Here is a 21,188-nt window from a genome sequence, read left to right as displayed (position 1 = left end):
CATTGTGCCAGCCTGCTTTGGTTAGCCCTTTTCCCTTTTTGAATGAAATCATTTAAAAATTGCATTTTGTAATTATTCTGGTTATTTTTGACAACTATTAAATTTTACTTACAGTGGTATGCAAAAGTCTGGGCACCCTTGATAGTGATCATGATTTTCCTTCTTAAATCATTGGTGGTTTGTATCCGCAATTTCATTTAAATATATCATGTAGCAGATGAACACAATGATATTTGAGAAGTGAAATGAAGTTTATAGGATTTACAGAAAGTGTCCAATAGTTACTTAAACTAAATTAGGTAGGTGCTTAAATTTAGGCACCCCAAAAGAAAAATTACATCAACATTTAGTAGATCCTCCTTTTGCAATAACAGCCTCCAAACACTTCCTATAGCTTCCAATGAGTCTGGATTCTGGTTGAAGGTATTTCGGACCTTTCGTCTTTACAGAACATCTCCAGTTCAGTCAGGTTTGATGGTTTCCGAGCATGGACACCCCGCTTTAAGTCACACCATAGATTTTCAGTAATATTCAGGTCTGGGGACTGAGATGGCCTTTCCGGAACGTTCTACTTGTTCCTCTGCATGAATGCCTTAGTAGATTTTGAGCAGTGTTTAGGGCCGTTGTCTTGTTGAAATATCCAGCCCTGGCGCAACTTCAACTTTGTGACTGATTCTTGAACATTGTTCTCAAGAATCTGCTGATACTGACTGGAATCCATGCGACCCTCAACTTTAACAAGATTCCCAGTACCTGCACTGGCCCCACAGCCCCACAGCATAATGGAACCACCACCACATTTTACTGTAGGTAGCAAGTGTTACTCTTGAACTGCTGTGTTTTATTTCCTCCATGCATACCGCCTCTTGTTATGCCCAAATAACTCAATTTTAGTTTCATCAGTCCACAGCACCTTATTCCAAAAAGAAGCTGGAATAAGGCTTCTTCTGCATTACTCTCCCATACAGCATCTCCTTGTGCAAAGTGTGCAATGCACAGTGACACCATCTGCAGCAAGATGATGTTGCAGGTCTTTGGAGCTGGTCTGTGGGTTGACTCTGACTGTTCTCACCATCCTTTGCCTCTGCTTATATAAGATTTTCCTTGATCTGTCACTTCCGGCCTTAACTAGAACTGTCCCTGTGGTCTTCTATTTCCTCAATATGTTCCTCACAGTGGAAACTGACAGCTGAAATCTCTGAGATAGCTTTTTGTATCCTTCCCCTAAACCATGATGTTGAACAATCTTTGTTTTTAGGTCATTTGAGAGTTGTTTTGAGGCTCCCATGTAGCCACCCACTCTTGAGAGAAGACGCAAAGAGGACAAAAACTTGCAATTGGCCACCCTAAATACTCTTTCTCACGACTGGATTGACCTGTGTATGTAGGTCAAGGGTCAATGAGCTTACCAAACAAATTGTATGTTCCAATAATTAGTGCTAAATGTATTCTCACAATAAAATGACAAGGGTGCCCAAATTTAAGCACCTGCCTAATTTAGTTTAAGTAACTATTGCACACTTTCTGTAAATCCTATAAACTTCATTTCACTTCTCAAATATCATTGTGTTCATCTGCTACATGATATATTTAAATGAAACTGCGGATACAAACCACCAATGATTTATGAAGGAAAATCATGAAAATTATCAGGGGCGCCCAAACTTTTGCATACCACTGTATGTGACAAATATGCAGAAAAAAAAAGAAATCAGGAAGAGAGAAAATACTTTTTCACAATAAAAGGGAGTTCTTCCTCCCTACTATCACCAAGTGCTTGGTGTAATAGGAGATCATTAAATCATTGAGTTAGAGTGATTATCTCATAGCAAACAGCATTTTGTGACGCTGTTGTGGGACTACGTGAATCATTTGCATCTGTACAGAACTGTATTTACAACAAATACACTTCATCATGGAAACCGGTCAGATAATTGATCTAAAAATAGCAGCATGAAGATCTTGATCCTAGATTTGAGTTCGCTCAAAGTTATTTCTGGCTAAGATGAACAAACATGAAGCTGTCAAACTGTTGAAGCGAGTATTATTTGAATACCACAATTTGCATCTGCTTACTGGAAGATAGAATAACCAGATAACTGTGCAGCAAACACATATTTCCTTTAGCTATAGCTCACTGAATTATGAGCAGACTTTTCCAGGGAGAGGAACTATTTACAGCAGCTCTGCTATCCTGAGCTTTTGGACAGTACAGATGTAGCATCAATGCCAAAAAAAAGTTCTAAAGTTCTCCAGGTGTTGTGCACAGTCCCATATTATTCCAGTTCACAGGTCAAAGTTTGAGAGCAATACTGCAGGGTGACAAACGCTGTTTGGACCCAAGCAGCTCCAAGATGCAGGAAAAGGTCTCTCGAGTGCAGGAAGTGAGGATTGCATTGTTGTTACTCCAGTAATCTTGTTGTCAGAATGGCTTGAAGGTGTGTATTGTGCACTGACAGTGTGGACATTGGTGATGAACGTCCTTGAAGTTCTTCATGCAGAAAGGGACTATACAGCAGCCGCCAACACAGCTGTTAGAAAGAGAAGGAAAGGTCACAGATCACTCTGAGGAGACTAGTTTTGGTGCTATTAGTTAGTGCTACAGTGTGCCTTGTATCATGTGCATGTGCTCTTAATGAATGAATTTTTTTGACATCATCCCGGCCAGGTAGAAGACGTACCCTATCATGGAGCACAAGCAGCACGCTAACCAAGTTGTCTCGCCCACTTTCCTTTGGGTTTGTGTGATGATGAGCTCTTTGCAGGTCGGACACTGGGTGAGCCTGGCGTCTCTGCACAGAGTTTCAACTTTGCCGGGGAAAGAGAGAAAAAGAGAGAAAAACTGGAATGAGCTTAACTAAAAACCAAAACAACCCGCCGGTTTATTCAAATGCAGGTGTCGGCGTGTACATACAGCTTGGTAAACAGATGCATTCAGTATATTTCGTTGCAGCGATATTTGTCCAAAAAGTTACACAATATTTAAAGAAAAGGGGAATCAGGTGTCCACGTATAAAAACACTACTTTGTGTCCTAGAGGAAAGGTGTAACACACCTGGAGCGATGTCATCTTCTGGTGTTTCTACTGGTATTTCTACTTCAGGTTCAGTTTCTACAGGTTCTTCGGGTTCTTCAGGTTCTTCGGGTTCTTCAGGTTCTTCAGGTTCTTTGGGTTCTATGCTCTCCTCCTGGGTCACCTCTGCAGGCGGCAGCGTGTAGATCCCTCCCCTGGGTGTTTCATTTTTATAAAAACTGGGGTCTGCTTGATGAACTTGGTGATTAAAAAAGAATAAAACAAAAGCAGTTCAAACTTTAGATTTAAACGGGCCACGTTTAAAAAATCTCATTCTGTCTATTTCACTTCAGCCATGAGCTGATTACTTTATGTAGTCCCTCCCCGAAAACGCAATTATCTCCATTTCAGATTACCTTTGTTACTTTCACTGATTATTTTAATATGTTTAATATGAAAATCTGACAGTGTATCATTATATATTAAACACAGACGGACAGAAAAAGGGAAAAGAATATCATTTTCTTCATAAACTGGCAACAGTATGAAAGTTTTCATACGTTCAATTCCATTCAATTTAGTTTTATTTATATAGTGCCCAATCACAACAACAGTTGCCTCAAGTCGCTTTTCATTGTAGGGTAAAGATCCTAAAATAACACAAAGAAAACAATCATATGACCCTCTATGAGCAAGAACTTTGATGAAAGTGGGAAGGAAAAACTCCCTTTTAAGAGGAAGAAACGTCCAGCAGAACCAGGTTTGGGGAGGGGCAGTCGTTTCTAAAGGGACAGTTCAATCCAACATTTTTCCTCTGTGGTTTTCAGTACTAATTATACATCCGTGTGCATCTCGCTTCCTGTGAGTTACCCAATTTTGAAGATATAAATATGTAAGGAATTATGAATATACTGTGTAAAAGTCTTGAGCCACCCCTCATTTCTTTGTATTTTGCAAGGAAAATGGGAAATTAAAGCAATGATTTACTGAAACATGCAAATAACCATGTAAATACAGTATATGAGGCAAAAACAGAGTATGGCGAGCTCATTTTAATGAGCTTGAACGTCAGTCTTTGGTATGAGTGCCTTTATTCTTCAGCACAGCCTGAACTCTCTTAGGCAGCTTTCTTTTCATTTCTTTAAGTAGTCTTCAGGAATAGTTCTCCAGGTTTCTTGAAGGAAATTCAAAGCTCTTCTTTGTTCTGTTTTCTGTCAAGATGATCCTATGCTGCTTCAATAATATTTATGATGACTTCAAAGATTCATCACTCCAAAACACCCAATAGCTTTCACTTTCAGTCCAGTCCTTGTGTAATTTGCCATACCTCAGCCTTTTCTCCCTGTTTCCCTTCCTTTTCTGATCAAGTGAAGGGTCAAATCTATCTCTCAGGCTCGAATTCTTTTCTGTTTCTTCCAGTTACCGTTCATTTCCTGTGGATAGTTTTTACCCATGCAACATCTTCTTTTGTCCACGATGTCTAGAGTTGTTTCAAATCTTTTAAATGCACACTGCACACCATAAGAGATAGCCCAAGCTTTTTGTTATGTTCTGTAGATTCAAGTAAAGAAATAGGAATGAATTATGTTCTAGTAACAAAGTCCCTAAAGAACCTATTTTAAATTGGTTCTGTGCTAAATTGTCTGTTACAGTTAGGTGTCTTTTTTATATTTGAATGATTGATGTGTTAGTATTAAGTGACTTCTTTCTTATAGAAATGGTGAAATAAAAGGACTGGGCTAAAAATGAATGAAAAAGCAGCCAATGTCCAAAGAAAAGCGTTGAAAGACCTTCAGAAAGCCATCAAGTCTATATCTCAAGAAGAGTGTTCAAGGGCTCCAGTGGCGCAATCGGTCAGCGCGCGGTACTTATAAGACAGTAACCTGCAGAGTGATGCCGAGGTTGTGAGTTCGAGCCTCACCTGGAGCACAAACTTATGACAGGCAAAAGTTGTTGTGATTTCATGCATTTAAAAAAAAAAAAAGCACGCCTCCCAAAAACTTGATTCTGTTCATCTGGAAGTAGTGTTGCCAGTGGGGGAGACGTTTCGTCACGAAACGTTTCCCAGCCTTATAAACAGTACATTTGCATAATGACTGAAGGTGGCACCAATGACAAACAACGGGCTGTGAGGTCAGTTTCTTGATTATTAATATACAAATTTGATTTCAGGGTGCACAGTCCCTTTAAATAAAGCACAAAAAAGGTGAGCTGAGGAAATTAAGCGTACCTCCGTTTTCTGTGGGTGTGGCAGTCTCTTCCTCTTTCGACAGCTCCTCCTTTTTCAGCAGCAGCACATTCAACTCTTTCTGAATGGTCTCCAGCTCGTCTTCACTGTCATCGTCATCCTCGACGTTTGCTGATGACATCACATAAAGTACCCCAAAGGTTAGACTGGCGCATAGCTAGCTGCTTGGCCCATTAACTCAGTGATTACTGCGTTAGATTGCTTGTTTTATGAGCTAACACTAAGAGACAGTCACATAATCGGCTGTAATTTACAGCCACACTAGTTTCAGATTCTTAGCTTTTTGTGTATGAAGGAAAGTTGCCGTTTAAGTCAACTGCTGATGAATATATGTCAACATGCACCCTAACAATGATTTCCTTTTATAGGAACCACCACCAACTGTCAAGTTTTTTAATCTGACTCACTTTGCTTTGGAGGGCTGTCCATCTTTTGCTGTGACTTTTTGGTAAATTCTCTCATCTTCTGCAGGAGGAAACGGCGGTTCTGAAGCTGCTGGATGCGGAACTCAATGACAGCCAGCGGTGGAGGGCCGCTTCTCGTCTCCAATGTCTCCTGGCTGGATTCAGGTTGGGGATCAGGGTCAGCCTCGTCCTGCTGCTCCTCCTCTGGCTTTTGCATCTCACCTGCATCTGGCTCCACATTTGGAAGCTCCTCTAAATTCTGATCAGACACCATGTCCAGGATTAGATTCTCCATCCTGGGACAGAGACCTGAATATATAGTCCTCAAACTGATGGAAGTGTAAAAACAAAAGAAAATCCACAGAGAACGCAGCTCAAACCCACGATCCTAATCCAAATTCAAGCCAGTCTGTGGCAAGGTTAGGTTCCAGACTTCCCCTTCTCATTTTTCTCAGAGATCGGGGAGACCTGCTTGAAGACAAACATTTCTTCTGTAAAAAGAATTAGTCCACCTTCTGAATTTTTCAAAAACAGACTCATCAGATGGAAATATTTTCATCATCTGTCCATTCTCACCTCACAGGACTCATAGCAGATAGTTCCGCTGAAATGAAGTAAACAGTGTGCACAAACAAATGAGTATCCAAACGTCCGTGATCCATGCAAATGCCGCTAGCTTGGAGCATGTGCAGGTCATAATGCTTAAAGGAAAAGTGTGATCATAAGAGATGTTAGAAGATGGAAACAGAGGCTAAAAGCAATGCCTTGCTGTAACTATTCCAGCTAAGCAGGGTTCCTCCACAGTACTGGAGAACTGAGAGTTTAAATGCAATGCACTGAAGGTGGAAGGTATCTTTACCTGCCCCAAAAGTCAGGGTTCCTTTTACTGCATCCCCAGAGTGCTTTAATATGTGTTTATTTTAAACATTAGGCTTTCTTTGAATAAATGTAAATAAAGTTTATTTATCATAATTTTACTGAAGTAAATATGAAAATAATCCCATTCAAAGATTTGCTTCTGTTATCACATACAAAACGCATTATTACCTACCTGTATGTGGCAATTTAACAGTTCTTTCAATTCAGTTCTGTTTTTTTTTTATAGTGCTAAAACACTAAAGGGACTTTATATATTGTGAGGTAAAGGCCCTACAATAATACAGAGAAAACCCCAACAATCAAAAGATCTGCTATGAGCAAGCATTTGGCGACAGTGGGAAGGAAAAACTCCCTTTTAACAGGAAGGAACCCGCACATCATCTCAACATAGCAGCAGATCAGCTATAATCTGGTGGACACTTCAGTTAAGCTTGTGGCAAAGGCTCAGTTGTGTTGTAGGAAAGCAGAAGAGGAACGTGCACAACATTTTTTCAGTTTCATTTTTGTTTAAGCCACTAAAATAGCACAATTCAGTACAGACTTAAAAAACAATAAACAAGCAAATAAAAAAAACACTCACACTCCATATACAAGCACAAAAAGCAAACTGGTAACAGAGGTGCTTTTACATTAAATTTTGAAATTCATACAACCTCCCCTTTAGTGTGTAGAATCAGCACAGCATATCACAATATCAGATCTTTGACTGCATGTTTGCTCTTATCTGTTTCTTTTTGAGCTTTTTTTTACTTTTGCTGTCTTCATCCTGCTCTCTCTCCTTCTCACCCTCTCTATCCTCCTCTCTCGGGCTTCGTGCTGTTACCAAAATGTAAATGTGACAGTGAAACAGAATTTACAGCCCAATAAAAGGCTGAACTACATCACTTTATGATACTATTCTAAGTGAATATAGGCTTCCACTGGCCATTGATAGCTAACATCCTTCTGGCTAGCTCTGGAGTCCTCTTGTGCTGTAAACAAATAATGAAGCCCAGTTCGAGCAGAATAGGAATGTAATGAAGTACACCAGCTCCGTGGCTGGCAGCTAGCAATACGGCAGCAGAACACCTATAATTTCTAGTGATCTAACCTATGCTAACGTTTTTGATGCTATTCAGAGAACAAATATACATAAACAAACGCTTTTGTGTGTGTTTTGAATCTGCACCACTTAACTTTGTGATGAAATTACACAACTCCCGCAATACGAGTCTTATGAAGAGCATGAAAAAGGAGGAGCTGGGGTGGAGGTGGGTTGCAAAGCAGCATGCAGATGCACAGCAAACATTGGCACGCTTGTGGAACTTAAGCAGATTTGCCATGTTCATGCATAGAAGGGTAGCAGCTGAGCCATCAGCTCATGTACAGCATCTGCCAGCTGACTTTGACTTTGACGCAGGACAGATAAACACAAGCATTTATTTGAAGTTGCCATTTCCTACCATGGAAGTCCATTATTCAATCTCCATTTTTATTATAAAAATATTCAATCAGTGCAGCTTTAAGGCAATAGGTCATAATGGCAATAATCATCATGTTTTATTAAATGACCTGAAAATTTGATTTCCAGTACAATTCAACATTATTTATATTGCACCAATCACAGCAGCGGTCATCTCAAAATGCTTTATATTGTAAAGTAAAGACCCGACAATAATACAGAGAAAACTCTGGCAGTCAGACAACAGTCGGAATGAAAAACTCCCTTTTATCAGGAAGAAGCCTCCAGCAGAACCAGGCTCGGGGAGTGGCAGCCATGTGTCGTGACTGGTTTGCGGATGAGAGGAGGGAGACATTGTTAAGAAGCTCAGGTCTCAATGTGGACATAAACATCAAGATTACAGGTGTTGTTTGTAGTAGCGCACATAGATTTTTTTTTCCAGCTGTCATTCTTATGTGTCAAGGTGATGAAAGTTCAAAGCTCAGCATGACAATTTTTACATACAGTGATCTAAAAATAAGCGCTCATTGAACTGTGTAATGTGGTACTTGGCCCCATGTGACGGTACAGTAGAGAGCAACCGTAGCATCAGTAAAACCTGGAGCCAGTTTATAACAACAACAGAGAGGATGATGGCTGACCTATACTCCACCCACCGAATCACTCCATGTAAACACTCTAGTAAGGTAATGGCCATAAAGGGTTTTCTCATAAACCTTCTCCATGATCTCATTTTTACTTCCCACTTTGCGGTGGGATGAGGCGTCATCATTGACTTGTTTTTCTTAGCTGACACTCGGGAAGTTATTTGGGTCACCAGGTTTTGCCTGAATAAACAGCAACACACAACATTAGATTATATTACTTACCAAATGATGGTGCTCATCCTCTGAATGGCTGACTGTGTTGTTGTATGATTTGACCACTAGATGTCAGGATAGAACAAGGAGCTGGTCAGGCTCACAGAGGATTAAGTCTTTAGTTTACAGTTTGACGTCACTGGTTCGGCACTTGCAAGCATCTATATATCCATCCCTCCACCTCCTCTTTCATTTCACAGGACCTTTATGCACAGTGTTTCCTTTTTCTTCTGTCATTTGGTCAGACTTACCTTTTATCCACTTTATAAAAAACACACGCACTTACCTACCTTCTCAATTGGCTTTTTACTCTGTGTGTGGTGTGTGTGGCACACAGATCAAGTAACAGTAAAGTATGTGTGAGCACCACCTGTCAGGGTATTAGTCACCCAGAGAAGGATACACAGACTCATTGATGGTTAATGAGCTTCATTATACAACAACCAAAACTCCTCGTGTGTCACTTGACAGTCGTGTTACAGTCAAAGCGCAAATGTTAAATAATTGGACCCTAAATGATTCAAAGTAGGTCTTTCAGGTATTATCTGGAGATGAAAGCATCTCCTGCCAGGTCTTAAACATGAGCAGCTAGCTATTGGTCACAGCGGACCATTTAGGTGCTAAAAAGCGAATAATTTTCTCAAAACTGGAGACCAAAAATAGACCTAAAAATGAGTGACTTTCATGCCAAACTAATTTCCAGATTCTCATCTTTGCTACTAGAACTTTCTGTTTCAGCAAATGTTCATTGCTTGCCTGATATCAGTCAGGATGGCCTGCTCTTTGCACTCTCTTTCCATTTTAACTCTCACACTGTCTCCGCTCTAATGCATTACTATGGAGCAGAGGTTTGTCACGATTTGTCAATAGCTAATCAGTAGAAACCCAGGGGCAACCTTTGGAGCTTAACGATGAAGCCAACACGAGTTCCTCTAGGAACGGCAGTTCCTCAAGGTCCCACAGGTAGCTGGCTCCAAGAGGAAAACAGTCCATAGACTGCCATGTTAAATCAGCTCATGTTACAGCAATAAAAAGGATATATTGTTGTTTTAAAAAAACAAGAAAAAAACCCATTTTGTCCACTGCAGACACTTTCCCTTCTTCTATATCTATATTGTAAGAAATCATCCTTGAGATTAGAGACATCACCATATTGACTGACAGGTTTTCCAATGCAGGCAGCTGATTAATGTCTGCTAGTAATGTATTAGCTTTATGCACACAGCTTGTTAGCCTGCCCCCAAGTGTCCAAATAAAAATGGATTACTGCAAATCTAAAAAACAAACAAACAAACAAACAAAGGCTTCAGTTTGACAAAAGGACGATCACGACAGCTACCAAGTGAAGCGGCAGGTATTTATTTCCAAAGTAGGATGGCTTAAATGTTTCAAAGCAGCACGAGTATAGTAAAGAACACTATAATTAGTAAAAGGCTCAACACGGACATTAGCAAGAAAAACCAGAGTAACACTTTCCATAGTGCTAGAACAGTCCTCTATAATTACCGGCCCTGGCAGAGGACTGTTGCATAACAGATAGGCAGAGGTGGCCCATAAATCAACTTAAACTATCACTGTAATAACACTGTGGTAGTTCAAAGCAGTTAAGCAGGACAGTATATATATATATATATATATATATGTCAGCTGTGCCATCATTGTATTGTAATGGAGATTATTTTAGCAAACTCTTTATCCTTTAGTATTCAGTGTGATGGACCGGCCTGCTCCCTCCCAGAGGACGTCACTGAGGATGACGTAGAGTTGCTTAGAGGGTTGCGTCATGCCTGGATTAGTGTGTGTGTGTGTGTGTGTGTGTGTGTGTGTGTGTGTGTGTGTGTGTGTGTGTGTGTGTATTTCTGTACTTATGAAGACCAAACAAAACTTCCTAGAAAAAAATGACCCAGGGACTATTTGTCATCATTTCAAATGTGGTATTAGAGCAGGAGTGAGTCAGTGTGCGGATGTTCCTCTTCTCTTTGTCTGAATGAAAAACCATGCTAAGAACCGTTTCCTGTGCAGCAGCTCGCAGCTGGACTCTCACACTGACTAATGGGAAGAGAATTTGAATACACACGCTCTCACGGTCACAGCAGTTGGTTCTCATCACAGTCTTGAGCATGCTGACTGAAGGCGAATGGCAGCAATGATGTCACAAAAATGGGCCATCAGTCACCCACCAGCCCCCACCTTTTTTTGGGGAGGTTGGTGGCAGACAGGCGAGATCTCTGCAACACTCGGATGAAGGAGGTGCAGTGTGTTTGTGTAAAGTAAGTGAGGGAGGAGAGAAGTATAAAGGGATGTGAGAGGAGGTGAAAATGAGGGAGGAAAGACAGAGAGAGAGAGAGAGAAAGGAGGGCATGAGAGAGGGTGTCAGGCATGCTGCCAGCCATGCAGGTCTGATATGAAAAACGATGTCTGCGGCTGCAGCGACAGGCGAGCGAGGATGGATCCTGTTCTGCATCGAAGACACTATATCACAGACACGCAACTTATGCTCACACTCATATCGCCGCTGTAAATCGTCTGGTGGAACAAGAGGGTTGCGTAACAAGGCATCTCTCCAAATCTGTGTGCGGCATCCCTCAGCAGTGACGTTCAGAGATTAAAACCATGCAGCACCTCATTGTTATATCGCGAACATATAACAGCGACGATAAATCTCTGTAACAAATCACAAGCTTTGGTTACCACGCCGTCCCGCCCCCCGAGGTGGATTGACTTGTCTGCACATCTGCAGTCAATTGTGTGCAAATGGCCTGCAGACGCTGTTAAACAAGACAAATATCTCATTTTAACATGAAAGCATGGCTGACATGTTGGATTTGAGATGTGCAATGAACATGAACATTCAACAGTTCTAAGTAGATGCTTCCACTGGGTTGCAGTAAGAGAGACAAAAAGAGTGAGAAGTATTTTGTGGGATCTGTTCATCTGGTGAATCTGAAAGGATAAGGCTGGATTATGTTATATTTGGGGTGACAGTGTCAGTCTAATGGTTGGTTAGCCTGAGTGGAATATATTAGCTCAGCTTTTCTCTAGGTCCATAATGAGTTCCACATTTACCATGAAATTAAACTTCAAATTTAATGTGTTCTCCTGAAGATAAACTTTGATTAATTTGGTGATCTAGTACAATCAACCAAATCAATAATGTAGTGTTTTGGTAACAGGGGCAGGGCTAAAGGGGGAAGCTGGGAGGCACTGGCCCAATCTGAAATTTGATTATGGGCCATATTTTACCACTACTTTGGCATCACATCTTGAACTTCATTGTACCCGCTATGCCCGCTGTGCCACTTTAAAAACATTTTGGAAACACTTTCAAACAGCTGGACCCTCTCTTAACAAATGCACATTAGCAATTTTTAGGGTGCTATTTGCTAACCAAGGCCCTGGTCACACAGGCTGGGAACCACCAGTCGTTAGGGGAAAAGCTGGTTGGCAAGTGGTTACAAGAAGTTGCTAGCTTGGTGAAATTGGTCACAAAGCTGTACCAAAAACCTCCTTGCGCCTACTTTGGTATGCTAGCATGTTAGCGTGCAGCATCGTAATTGAAATTGCAATGCAAACTTTCAAAGATTTGCTTAAAAATTAAAGTGACGTAAAAGTTGCACATTTTGAAACATGCGGCTTTTATCTAGACTAAGCTAGCATCATTGTGGTGGCTACAAAATATGCAGCGTCAATGAAACTCACAACAATGACAGATAAAATAACAGTTAAACTAAACCAAATTAAGCTAGCATTAACTTTGAAGCAAATAATTAAGGCAACTACCTGAAGAAGAGGCGGGGTCACAGGTAATTCATTTTAAATGTGGACAGCCCTGCAGCTATTATTAGCTGATTAGCAAAGGTTTTGAGTTAAACTAGCCAATCAGCTCAGGTTTTCTCAGCTCTTTAGCGGAAATATTAATAATGATACATCGTGAGTGGATAACTCTGATGTAAATATGTTTCATCATTAATTATTTCTGACTTTCTGACAGCTTTAAATGAGGCAGAGGAGGACTGCTGTAAGACCAGCTTGGATTTTAAACCTAAATGTTGGTATTTGGTGTAAGTAAGATTCATTCTGTGCAACTAGATAAAGTTTCCAAAAATGTTTTAGGAATTAATTTTGTAGAAATAAAAAAAAGGACTCTTGATAATGTATTTATTAAGTCTTGCTACATATAACATATATACATATATATATATATATATATATATATATATAACATATATACATATACATTTATAATATAAACATGTAATTGCTGGTGATATTGCTTCCATCTGTATGTATATATACCTGATTTGCTGTCTCTCTGCTTGCACCCTCTTTAACTTTGATGTATGCTGTCTGTGTTGGCTTGTTGCAATGGCCTGATTCACCAGAGAAATCATTAAAGTTTCATCTGATCTAATCGAACCCCTGCTGTCACCACAGAGCTCCCTCACAGTCAAGAAAAAATAAAAGCACTGCAGAGTCAGTGAGCAAGGACTGTAACAGAAAATCGTACTGGAGAAGCTCAAATTCAGTTGTATGTTTCACACAACCTCGAAACAGATGCGTGGCACTGCAGGTTACAAGGGACATTCACTCTTTTAAGTGTGAAAACCTCTGGCTGCGATATCCTGCAGCGTAACAACTAGCTAATTCACCTTTTAAACGAGGTTTATGACTTGTTTCCCTCCTCTTGTGTCTTCAAAATGTCTCCCTCCACACTTATTGGTCTCTGCCCGTCTGTGAAGGAGTCAAAGAAAAATGAGAATGACAGTGGCGGTGATTTCTAGGGAAGTGAAAAAGAAAGAAAGAAACTGAAAGGAACACTTTAATAGACAGCCCTATTGTAAAGCTGACATGTTGAGGTGTGGCGTCCGCTTGCACGGACAGATTGTACATCATGTTACTTCATGTTTTTTCCTCCAACTACAACCGCAAAACACCGGAACTGAAACAGCACATGTCCATGTCTGTCTCTTCCCCTGGCGGTCCGGGCTCTGGTGTTATTCCCACACATGCTCACGTGTGAACACAAAGAACTTCCCCTGCTTCCAGTCTAAGTGTAATGTATTGTTTTAGTGCTTGTGTGTGTACGTGTGTGTTTGTGTCTGTGTATGTGGCTGCTAATTCTGGTGCTTATGCATCCAGCCAGGCAGCACTGATACAACACTGAGAGCAGGGATAAAGCCGGCTTTGTGTCCAACTCAGGATCTCGGGCACAGAGTGGCTGAAATGGCACAGAGCCATTGTCACAGGTTCATTGCGGTCATATACACAGAGACTGGGAGAGAGAGAGAGAGCTGGCGACACCAGTGCTGGTTGAAACCACAGATATTAAAGGTGCAATAGCAACACTGCAAATACACTGCAAATACAACCATCATTTGACTTGGTGGCTTTTTATCTTACTGCAACTGTTTGCAGAGGAAATATGAAAGATTGTGTGATAAAGCACAAAGAGTGCCGTTCTTCAAGTGAGACTGTTGCCTGCATCTGGAAACAGGGCCGATGAGAGATTTTTGGCAGCAGGAAAACGGTAACACTGCAGGCTAAGAAACCAAAACTATGAGCTGACACACAGTTACTAAAACTGTTAATGCTTTTTGCAGCTTTTTACTTTGGTATCGAGTGCAGTTGTGCATTAAAAAAACCCTCTTTCAATAAGTTTTCCATCTTAAAGAAAGATTTCTACAAACAGTTGCAAGCAAGAGTGCACTAATACGCAAAAGTGTCCTCAAGGCAGACTTGAAAAGGAGACACTGAGAACAACAACACATAAGAGACCTTGGAGAAGTCTTTGTGCATGTCTCTGGTAATTAAATGTAGAGGTGGGTAGATAGATCCAAGTATCAACTGTATCGATACCAAGACTGGTATAAACCATTCAAGAGCTAAATTTAAAGAAGTATGGAATACAATTTCAAATTAAATTAATTCATTTTCAATATATAAAATTAAATTTCAATTTAGTCACAATCATTTTCAAACCCATCCGGTCTTTAAGTCTGACATCACTAGCCGTGTCTGGGCCCAAACTCCGCTGCAGGTCCCAAAGTCAAACGATCACTGCAGCATTACTGAGAGTTGAAAAACTGTCTAAATTCATTCATCTGTAATAAAATGATCAGTGTGGCTGCTCTACTAGGTGCAACAATTAAGTTTAACATCCAGGCATCCAGAAAACAGAATTTATTAAATTTAACAGAGTTAGAAGTTAGCAGGAAGTTAGCTCGCTAGTTTCCATCTAAATATAATATAGCATGTCCTGACTGAGGGATTTCTGAAACAAATTAAGACGTACAGCTCTGCTATCACTTCCAACATAAATGAAGACAGAAAACTAAACAGCAGTGACGCTTGGGTTACTGAAGTTTGGCTAGCTGGTATATAACGATGTGCTATGTGATCGCTAGCGACACAGCTATGTGAGCATAATATAAACAGTGAAGCTGGAGGATGAACGCTAACTTTTTTCCACTCGATAAAAGTTAACGTGAAGGTTCCCGATGGTTAGGGACAAATGCAGTCACATGGCAGGATGCTGTAAACGGACCAAACTTCAGTGAGGAGAACAACTGCAATATAAGGTTAGTCATTAATATACTGCTGCATGGGCTGGGCTGTAGTTACATTGTAAGGTTTTGAAAACTGAGCTTTAAAATGAATAGCGGTAATAAAAACCGAGACAAGCCAACAGTGATCACTGACTGTTTTTAGGGGCTTGTGGAGATTAAATAGAACAAGATAGAAAGCATTAAAACATGTTAAAAACACAACAGCCTTATTAAACGCAGTGTAGTTTGGGCCCGGAAGCAGGATTCTTCACGTCATGACTTAGAGACCGGATACACTGGATTTCAACTTACGCTAATTCAAATTCAGTTTTAGAAGCTTTTATTCAAGTTGAGCAATTCAAATTCGAATTTAACTTATTCAAATTCAGTTTTGATTGCACAAAGTTATGGTCATAAGCTGCCTTTACAGGTTAAAAGCATCCGTATTGGTGTCAGCAATATTGGCCCCGTATTGGTACAATACCAAAATCTGCAGTATGGCACGGGACTAATTAAATGTGTCTTTTTTAAAATATATTTTTATCCCTGACATTTATGGACCATCACTAGTGATTTTATGAGCATAAGCAAACTAGTTTAAATATCTACATTTCTTCATGGAGGAAGGCCTTTGAGGCCACGAGGACAGCCCAGATGAAGCCCATATCTGCAGTTTTCTCCACACCAGTAGCCAGCTACTGACTCTGGCTACTTTAACTCAACCATACAGCCACCTAGATGTTGCCAGATGTCACGTTGTGACATTTGTGCGATTTCTGGCCAGCAGCCCAGTCCTTGGGGTCACTCATGTCGAGCCCAGCCTGTGACTTGTAGGCCACATGTGCAGCTTCACAGAACGCTGGCCAGAGCCATAACTGCTGAAAGCAGGCCAGACACCGTGTGGGCAGGGTAGCCGCAGTTACCATATTTGCTATTGCTGTGTAACTTTGTAGCAGTATCTCAATATGTTAGTAAGTTTTAGAAAAAGTAGCAGGCTTCAAGGTGACTTCTAAATACTATAATACTGGAGCGAATGTTATTTTTCTTAGAGAACAAAGACGACAGGCTGAGTGATCGCTGTGGCAACATCAAGACACAGATGCTCATTTTTTCCAAGTCATTTCTATCGGCGCTGAACTGTGACTGCTGCCAACCAGACAGCATGATGCATAGCTCCTGCAGTGGATCTATGAGCCCTCTTGTTTGTTTTTATCTCTCAAGCTATCACCCTATACGCCTTCGATTGACTTTTTTCAGTATTCCTTTGTTTTGAGTTCCCTTTTTGGAGAGAACCCCACCAGCAAGTATGAAATATTTTTCTCATTCTGAACTTTCTTCACCCAGTTTTTGTTAGACACTGTGTATTCAGTCTGTATGTATCCTGTGTGTGTGTGTGTGTGTGTCACCTTTCCCCCACTTCCTGCTGCCAGCTGCAGTTCTTCCAGTGTTGAGCTGGAGCCTCCACCTGTAGGGAGAACAGGGGAAGGTGAGGTGCCAGGTTACAAATGCACCCAATGTCACTCTGTCCATTCTACTCCCCTGCCCTCCTCCACAGACTGCACAGTGTCCTCTGTCTTCCCCATGTCTGCATACCTCACAGGCATCCTGCCCATTTCTATATCTCTAATCTTTTAACAGTATACCTAATATATACAATACGAGCTTAAAATTAATTATTACTTTGTAAAAGTCCTGATTCACCCCTCATTTCTCAACATTATGCTTCTAAGGAGCCAGACTTTCTCATCATTTTTTAAAGTGGTCTTAAAGCAATAGCTCTCCAGGCTTTTTAAAGAATGGCTCCTTTTTCACTCATTCTCAGGTGAGTCCTTGAACATGACCTTTTTTGTTAAGCCACCTACTAGCAAACGTCACTAAAACACAACACCAAAGATAACACAGTTTGACAGGCATAAAATAATAGTTTTGGACCAACAAGGTGACTTTGATTCAGACCATCATGAATGTACAGCAGAGGTCAGGATGGAGGTACAACAGTGAGTGTCTCCAGCTATCTCTAAAACAAGGTGGAGGCTCTGTCATGGTGTAGACAGCATTTCAGCCAGTGGTGTTCAGGATCTTATCAAAACAGAAAATAATAAATACAGGAAAGTACCATTAGACTTTGATCCACCACGCAATACCATCTGGAAAACATCTGACTGGCAGCCAGTTCGTTTTTCAGCTTGACAATGATCCCAAACACATTGCCAAACAGTGCATATCTGGATAGAAAAACACAATGGACACATGGTCAGTCATGGATTGGCCTCCCCAGAGCCAGTATTTCAACATCATAGAAGCAGTGTGGGATCAGAACCAAAAGTCATCCAACATCCAAAGGAGAGCTTTGAATGTCCTTCAAGAAGTCTGACGAACTATTTCTGAAGACTACTTAAAATGGTTAAAAAGCTGCCTAAAAAGATCAGGCTGTGCTGAAGAATAAAGGGAGTCATGAAGGGAGTCAGAGTTCAACAATAATCATTATTTAACTTTTACTTTATCATCGATTATCTGAATCAAGCAAGCCTTTAACATAACATTCTAATTAGGTGAAACTGCCATTGGCACCCTTCATATCAATTAAAATGTAACTACTTCTGACTCAGCAGTAATAAATGGTATTTGTCCACATGACTCAAATTAGCCGGCGAAGACTTAAACACTTCCAAAAGCCGCTTCTCTTTTCCTTTTCGCAATGGCAAACACAAGGGCGCTGTCAGAGAACATCAAAGCGCTATTATCACCGAACACAGGATCTCTAAATGGTACAAGGTCATCTTCAAAGACCTCGGTATTTGAATTATTAAGAAGTTTGTAACTAACTTGCAACTGTCGAGAACCCCCCCTAGAGAAGGAGGAAGAGGAAAATAGAGGAGAGAATACTTCAAAGGTTGGTTTGAACTGTGGAAAACCACTACCGGTACCTAAGACATCCAAGGAGCTGAGGTCTGACCTGGAAGAGTCTGGTGTGCTGATTGCAACACTTACCAGATGAAGCATGCTGAACCAAGAAGGGTTTTATAAGAAACAAAAGACACAAAATAAGGAACAATCAATCTTCGATTACTCAGGCAAACCACAGTGCTTCTGGGCAAATGTTCCGTGGATGCCACAAACCAAAAGAAAGCTTAAAGCGATTTATCTACCATGAAATGAAGCTTAGAAGGAGAGGAACACCTTAGACTGTTAACACCGTTTAGCATGTCTAAACAAGGCTGATTTGCTGTCTCTTGAGCTCCACCATTGAGGTCTTGAAATTGGAGGATTAGCAGGAGGTTTTAGACCAAGATTTATTGCCCAGTGTACACATCTGATACATCGTGGCCTGCGGAGTTTTTGTGTAGACAAAACCTGTTTCTGTTTAGGCTCGCTGCTTCTCGCATGATACAAAATTCCTTATAAAACATTCACAAAGCTGATCTTAAACGCCTTGTTGCATTCACTGCAATGACCAGGAGAAGCTACTCAAGTCTAGTCTCCAATAATTTACAGAAAATAGACAACCCAATAAATTTACCAACAGCAGAATTTCCTTCCAGCAGCGCAGTAATATGGTGATGTTTGCACATGAGACAAGACAGGTGTAGCCTGCTGGTGGTGTGCCATCTGTGGTACTGTGTTGAGTCCACAACATTCAGTGACCCAGAAAACAGCAGCCTGCTGTGTTTATGAAAGACAGATAAAATGAACTGTGCTGTATTACTCTGTTATGCTAACAAGAGGTAATGTGCATATACTCAAGGGCATAGGTTGCCTTTGAGCAAGTTAAGGGGGGATTTGTGGCTCCTCCTCCCAGGCTGCCTCCAGAATCTTTTTCGATGGGGTGGCCATATGTGAGCCACTAAACATATTGGGGTGGCACACCAAAAACAGAATGTCCACTTTTATTATGCTGTTGTCAAATATAGGTTACTTGAAAAATATGGCAAAAAAGAGAGAAATGAAATAATTTTATGCCTAGTTAATGTCCTACAATTAAAGCTGATATCACTGAAAACAGATACATATGTCTTTATATGTACACAAGTCTCTGGAAGTCCCAACCATTGCTTAAACGATTCTCAGCAGAGCTGAGCAGACTCAATTTAAGATTCATTCTCACAGAATGAAGTTAATTTTAAGAGCAAACTTGTTCAAGAAAGACAAATAAGTATGAGATCGTGTAAGAGTGGGAACTGTTGCCTGTCTCTATGTGGGCCCTGAGATGCACCAATGATCTGTTCAGGGATAGGCACCAGCTCTTCTGCAACCTTATTACATTATTACCAATAAAGGGCAGTCTTCCCGGGGGCCACTGGAGGGGCCAGCAAATTTTGGGGTGGTGAGTGCCCCACAGGCCCCCCCCCTCCAGGGGGCTCTGTGTTTTCCCATGATTTACATCAGTTTGGAAATTTGTGCCACACTGAGGCATTTACCCTTTAAATATTCAATGTATCTGTGTTTAATATTTGTGGACATGATTTACATCTTTTGTGTATGTTTGTGTTTACTCGTGTCCAGGCCTGACTGTCAGACACTGATGTTTAGACAATGCTTGTAACTTTTGCTTTTTAAATGTGCAAGTAAGTTATCAACCCATGGATTTAAAGAGCTGTGCATGAAATGTGTAAGTGGGCTTTGCAAAAAGTCAATCAGCATGCCATTCACACTGGCAATTCTCAAAGAGTCCAACACCTTTACTGTTTCCAGCCAGGGCTCATGAGGCCTAATCAATTGTTTCTGGTCTTCAGTGAGGAATGGGTCAGATGAAACGCAAAATGATTAACTGACCATCAGTTTGCTGGCCTGGAGCAATCCAGGGAACCTAATCACAGTAAACAGTCCACCATGACAAAAGCAATCCATGGATGCAGACCAACAACAAGCCATTCTCCAGGCACTTCTAAGGCAGTGTTTGTTAACACAGTGGTGGGCATTCAAGCAAGACCCATTGTGCAATGCTCAGAGCAATTGCACAAAGCCTAATCACAGTAAACAGCACCATGCTATATCTGAGAATCTACAGGCCTCAGTTAGCATGTTAAATGTTAAAGCTACAAGTCCTGATTTGAAAAAGATCTGAACAAGTATGGCGAGAAGACCCTCCAACCTGAAAGATTTGTTGCTAAAGATGAATGGGCAAAATTGTGGAGACAGAAAAAGCTGGTCTGCAAAAGGAAGCGTTTGATTTAATAGCCAATCTTTTCTATTGAAAATGAATAATTCTGGACATGATACTTTTTGCTAAAATATAAATAAAATGGAAATATATTTTTTTATGCCTCTTGTACAAAAATCTTATTATCTTTGGGAGACACCTGTGTCATTTCTGCTCAAAAAAAAACTAGCTTGTTGAACAAAAGTAACTTTAAGTCAAAATTTGGCAGGGTATGAATAATTATGGGCTTAACTGTATATCTGGAATCAAGGCCTGTTAGCATGTTAAATGTTAAAGTACAATTAGAAAAAGACTGAACAAGTATGGTTTGTTTGAAAGGGCTTCCAGAAGAAATCTTTTTCTCTCTAAAAAGAACATGGCAGCATGGTTTAGCTTGCACAGTTGCATCTTACACAACCGCAAGACTTCTGGAACAATGTCCTGTGGACAGAAGCGACCAAAGTAGAGATGTTTGGCCATAATACACAGCTCCATATTTGGAGAAAAAAACAAACAAATGCACCATATCAGCACAAACACTAACTGCCAAGCACAGTGGTGCAGGGGTGATAATTTGGGCTTGTTTTGCAGCCACAGGGACTGGGCACCTCGCAGCCATAGAGTCGAACGTCAGCTCCTCTGTATGCCAGAGTATTGT

At 40.7% G+C, this 21,188-nt stretch overlaps 1 protein-coding gene and 1 non-coding gene across 2 annotated transcripts; one reads left to right on the top strand and one right to left on the bottom strand.

The window, feature by feature from the left end:
* Positions 1-1,868: 1,868 nt before the first annotated feature.
* Positions 1,869-10,592, bottom strand: LOC116327309 (lipopolysaccharide-induced tumor necrosis factor-alpha factor homolog). Its single transcript, XM_031748857.2, has 5 exons — positions 5,669-10,592; positions 5,244-5,372; positions 3,056-3,271; positions 2,682-2,808; positions 1,869-2,531 (listed from the first exon to the last, which is right to left on the bottom strand). Exons 1-5 carry the CDS (start codon positions 5,958-5,960, stop codon positions 2,423-2,425), a joined length of 873 nt encoding a protein of 290 aa, XP_031604717.1. The 5' UTR covers positions 5,961-10,592; the 3' UTR covers positions 1,869-2,422.
* On the top strand, positions 4,849-4,942 carry trnai-uau. The gene is made up of 2 exons: positions 4,849-4,886; positions 4,907-4,942. It is a non-coding gene; the product is annotated as a tRNA-Ile (tRNA).
* Positions 10,593-21,188: the final 10,596 nt, after the last annotated feature.

The sequence above is a fragment of the Oreochromis aureus genome, linkage group 8, assembly GCF_013358895.1.
Source record: "Oreochromis aureus strain Israel breed Guangdong linkage group 8, ZZ_aureus, whole genome shotgun sequence".
In the NCBI taxonomy this organism is placed as follows: domain Eukaryota; kingdom Metazoa; phylum Chordata; class Actinopteri; order Cichliformes; family Cichlidae; genus Oreochromis; species Oreochromis aureus.
The sequence above is the reverse complement of the archived record's forward strand: the minus strand, read 5'-3'. Positions and strand labels throughout refer to the sequence as shown.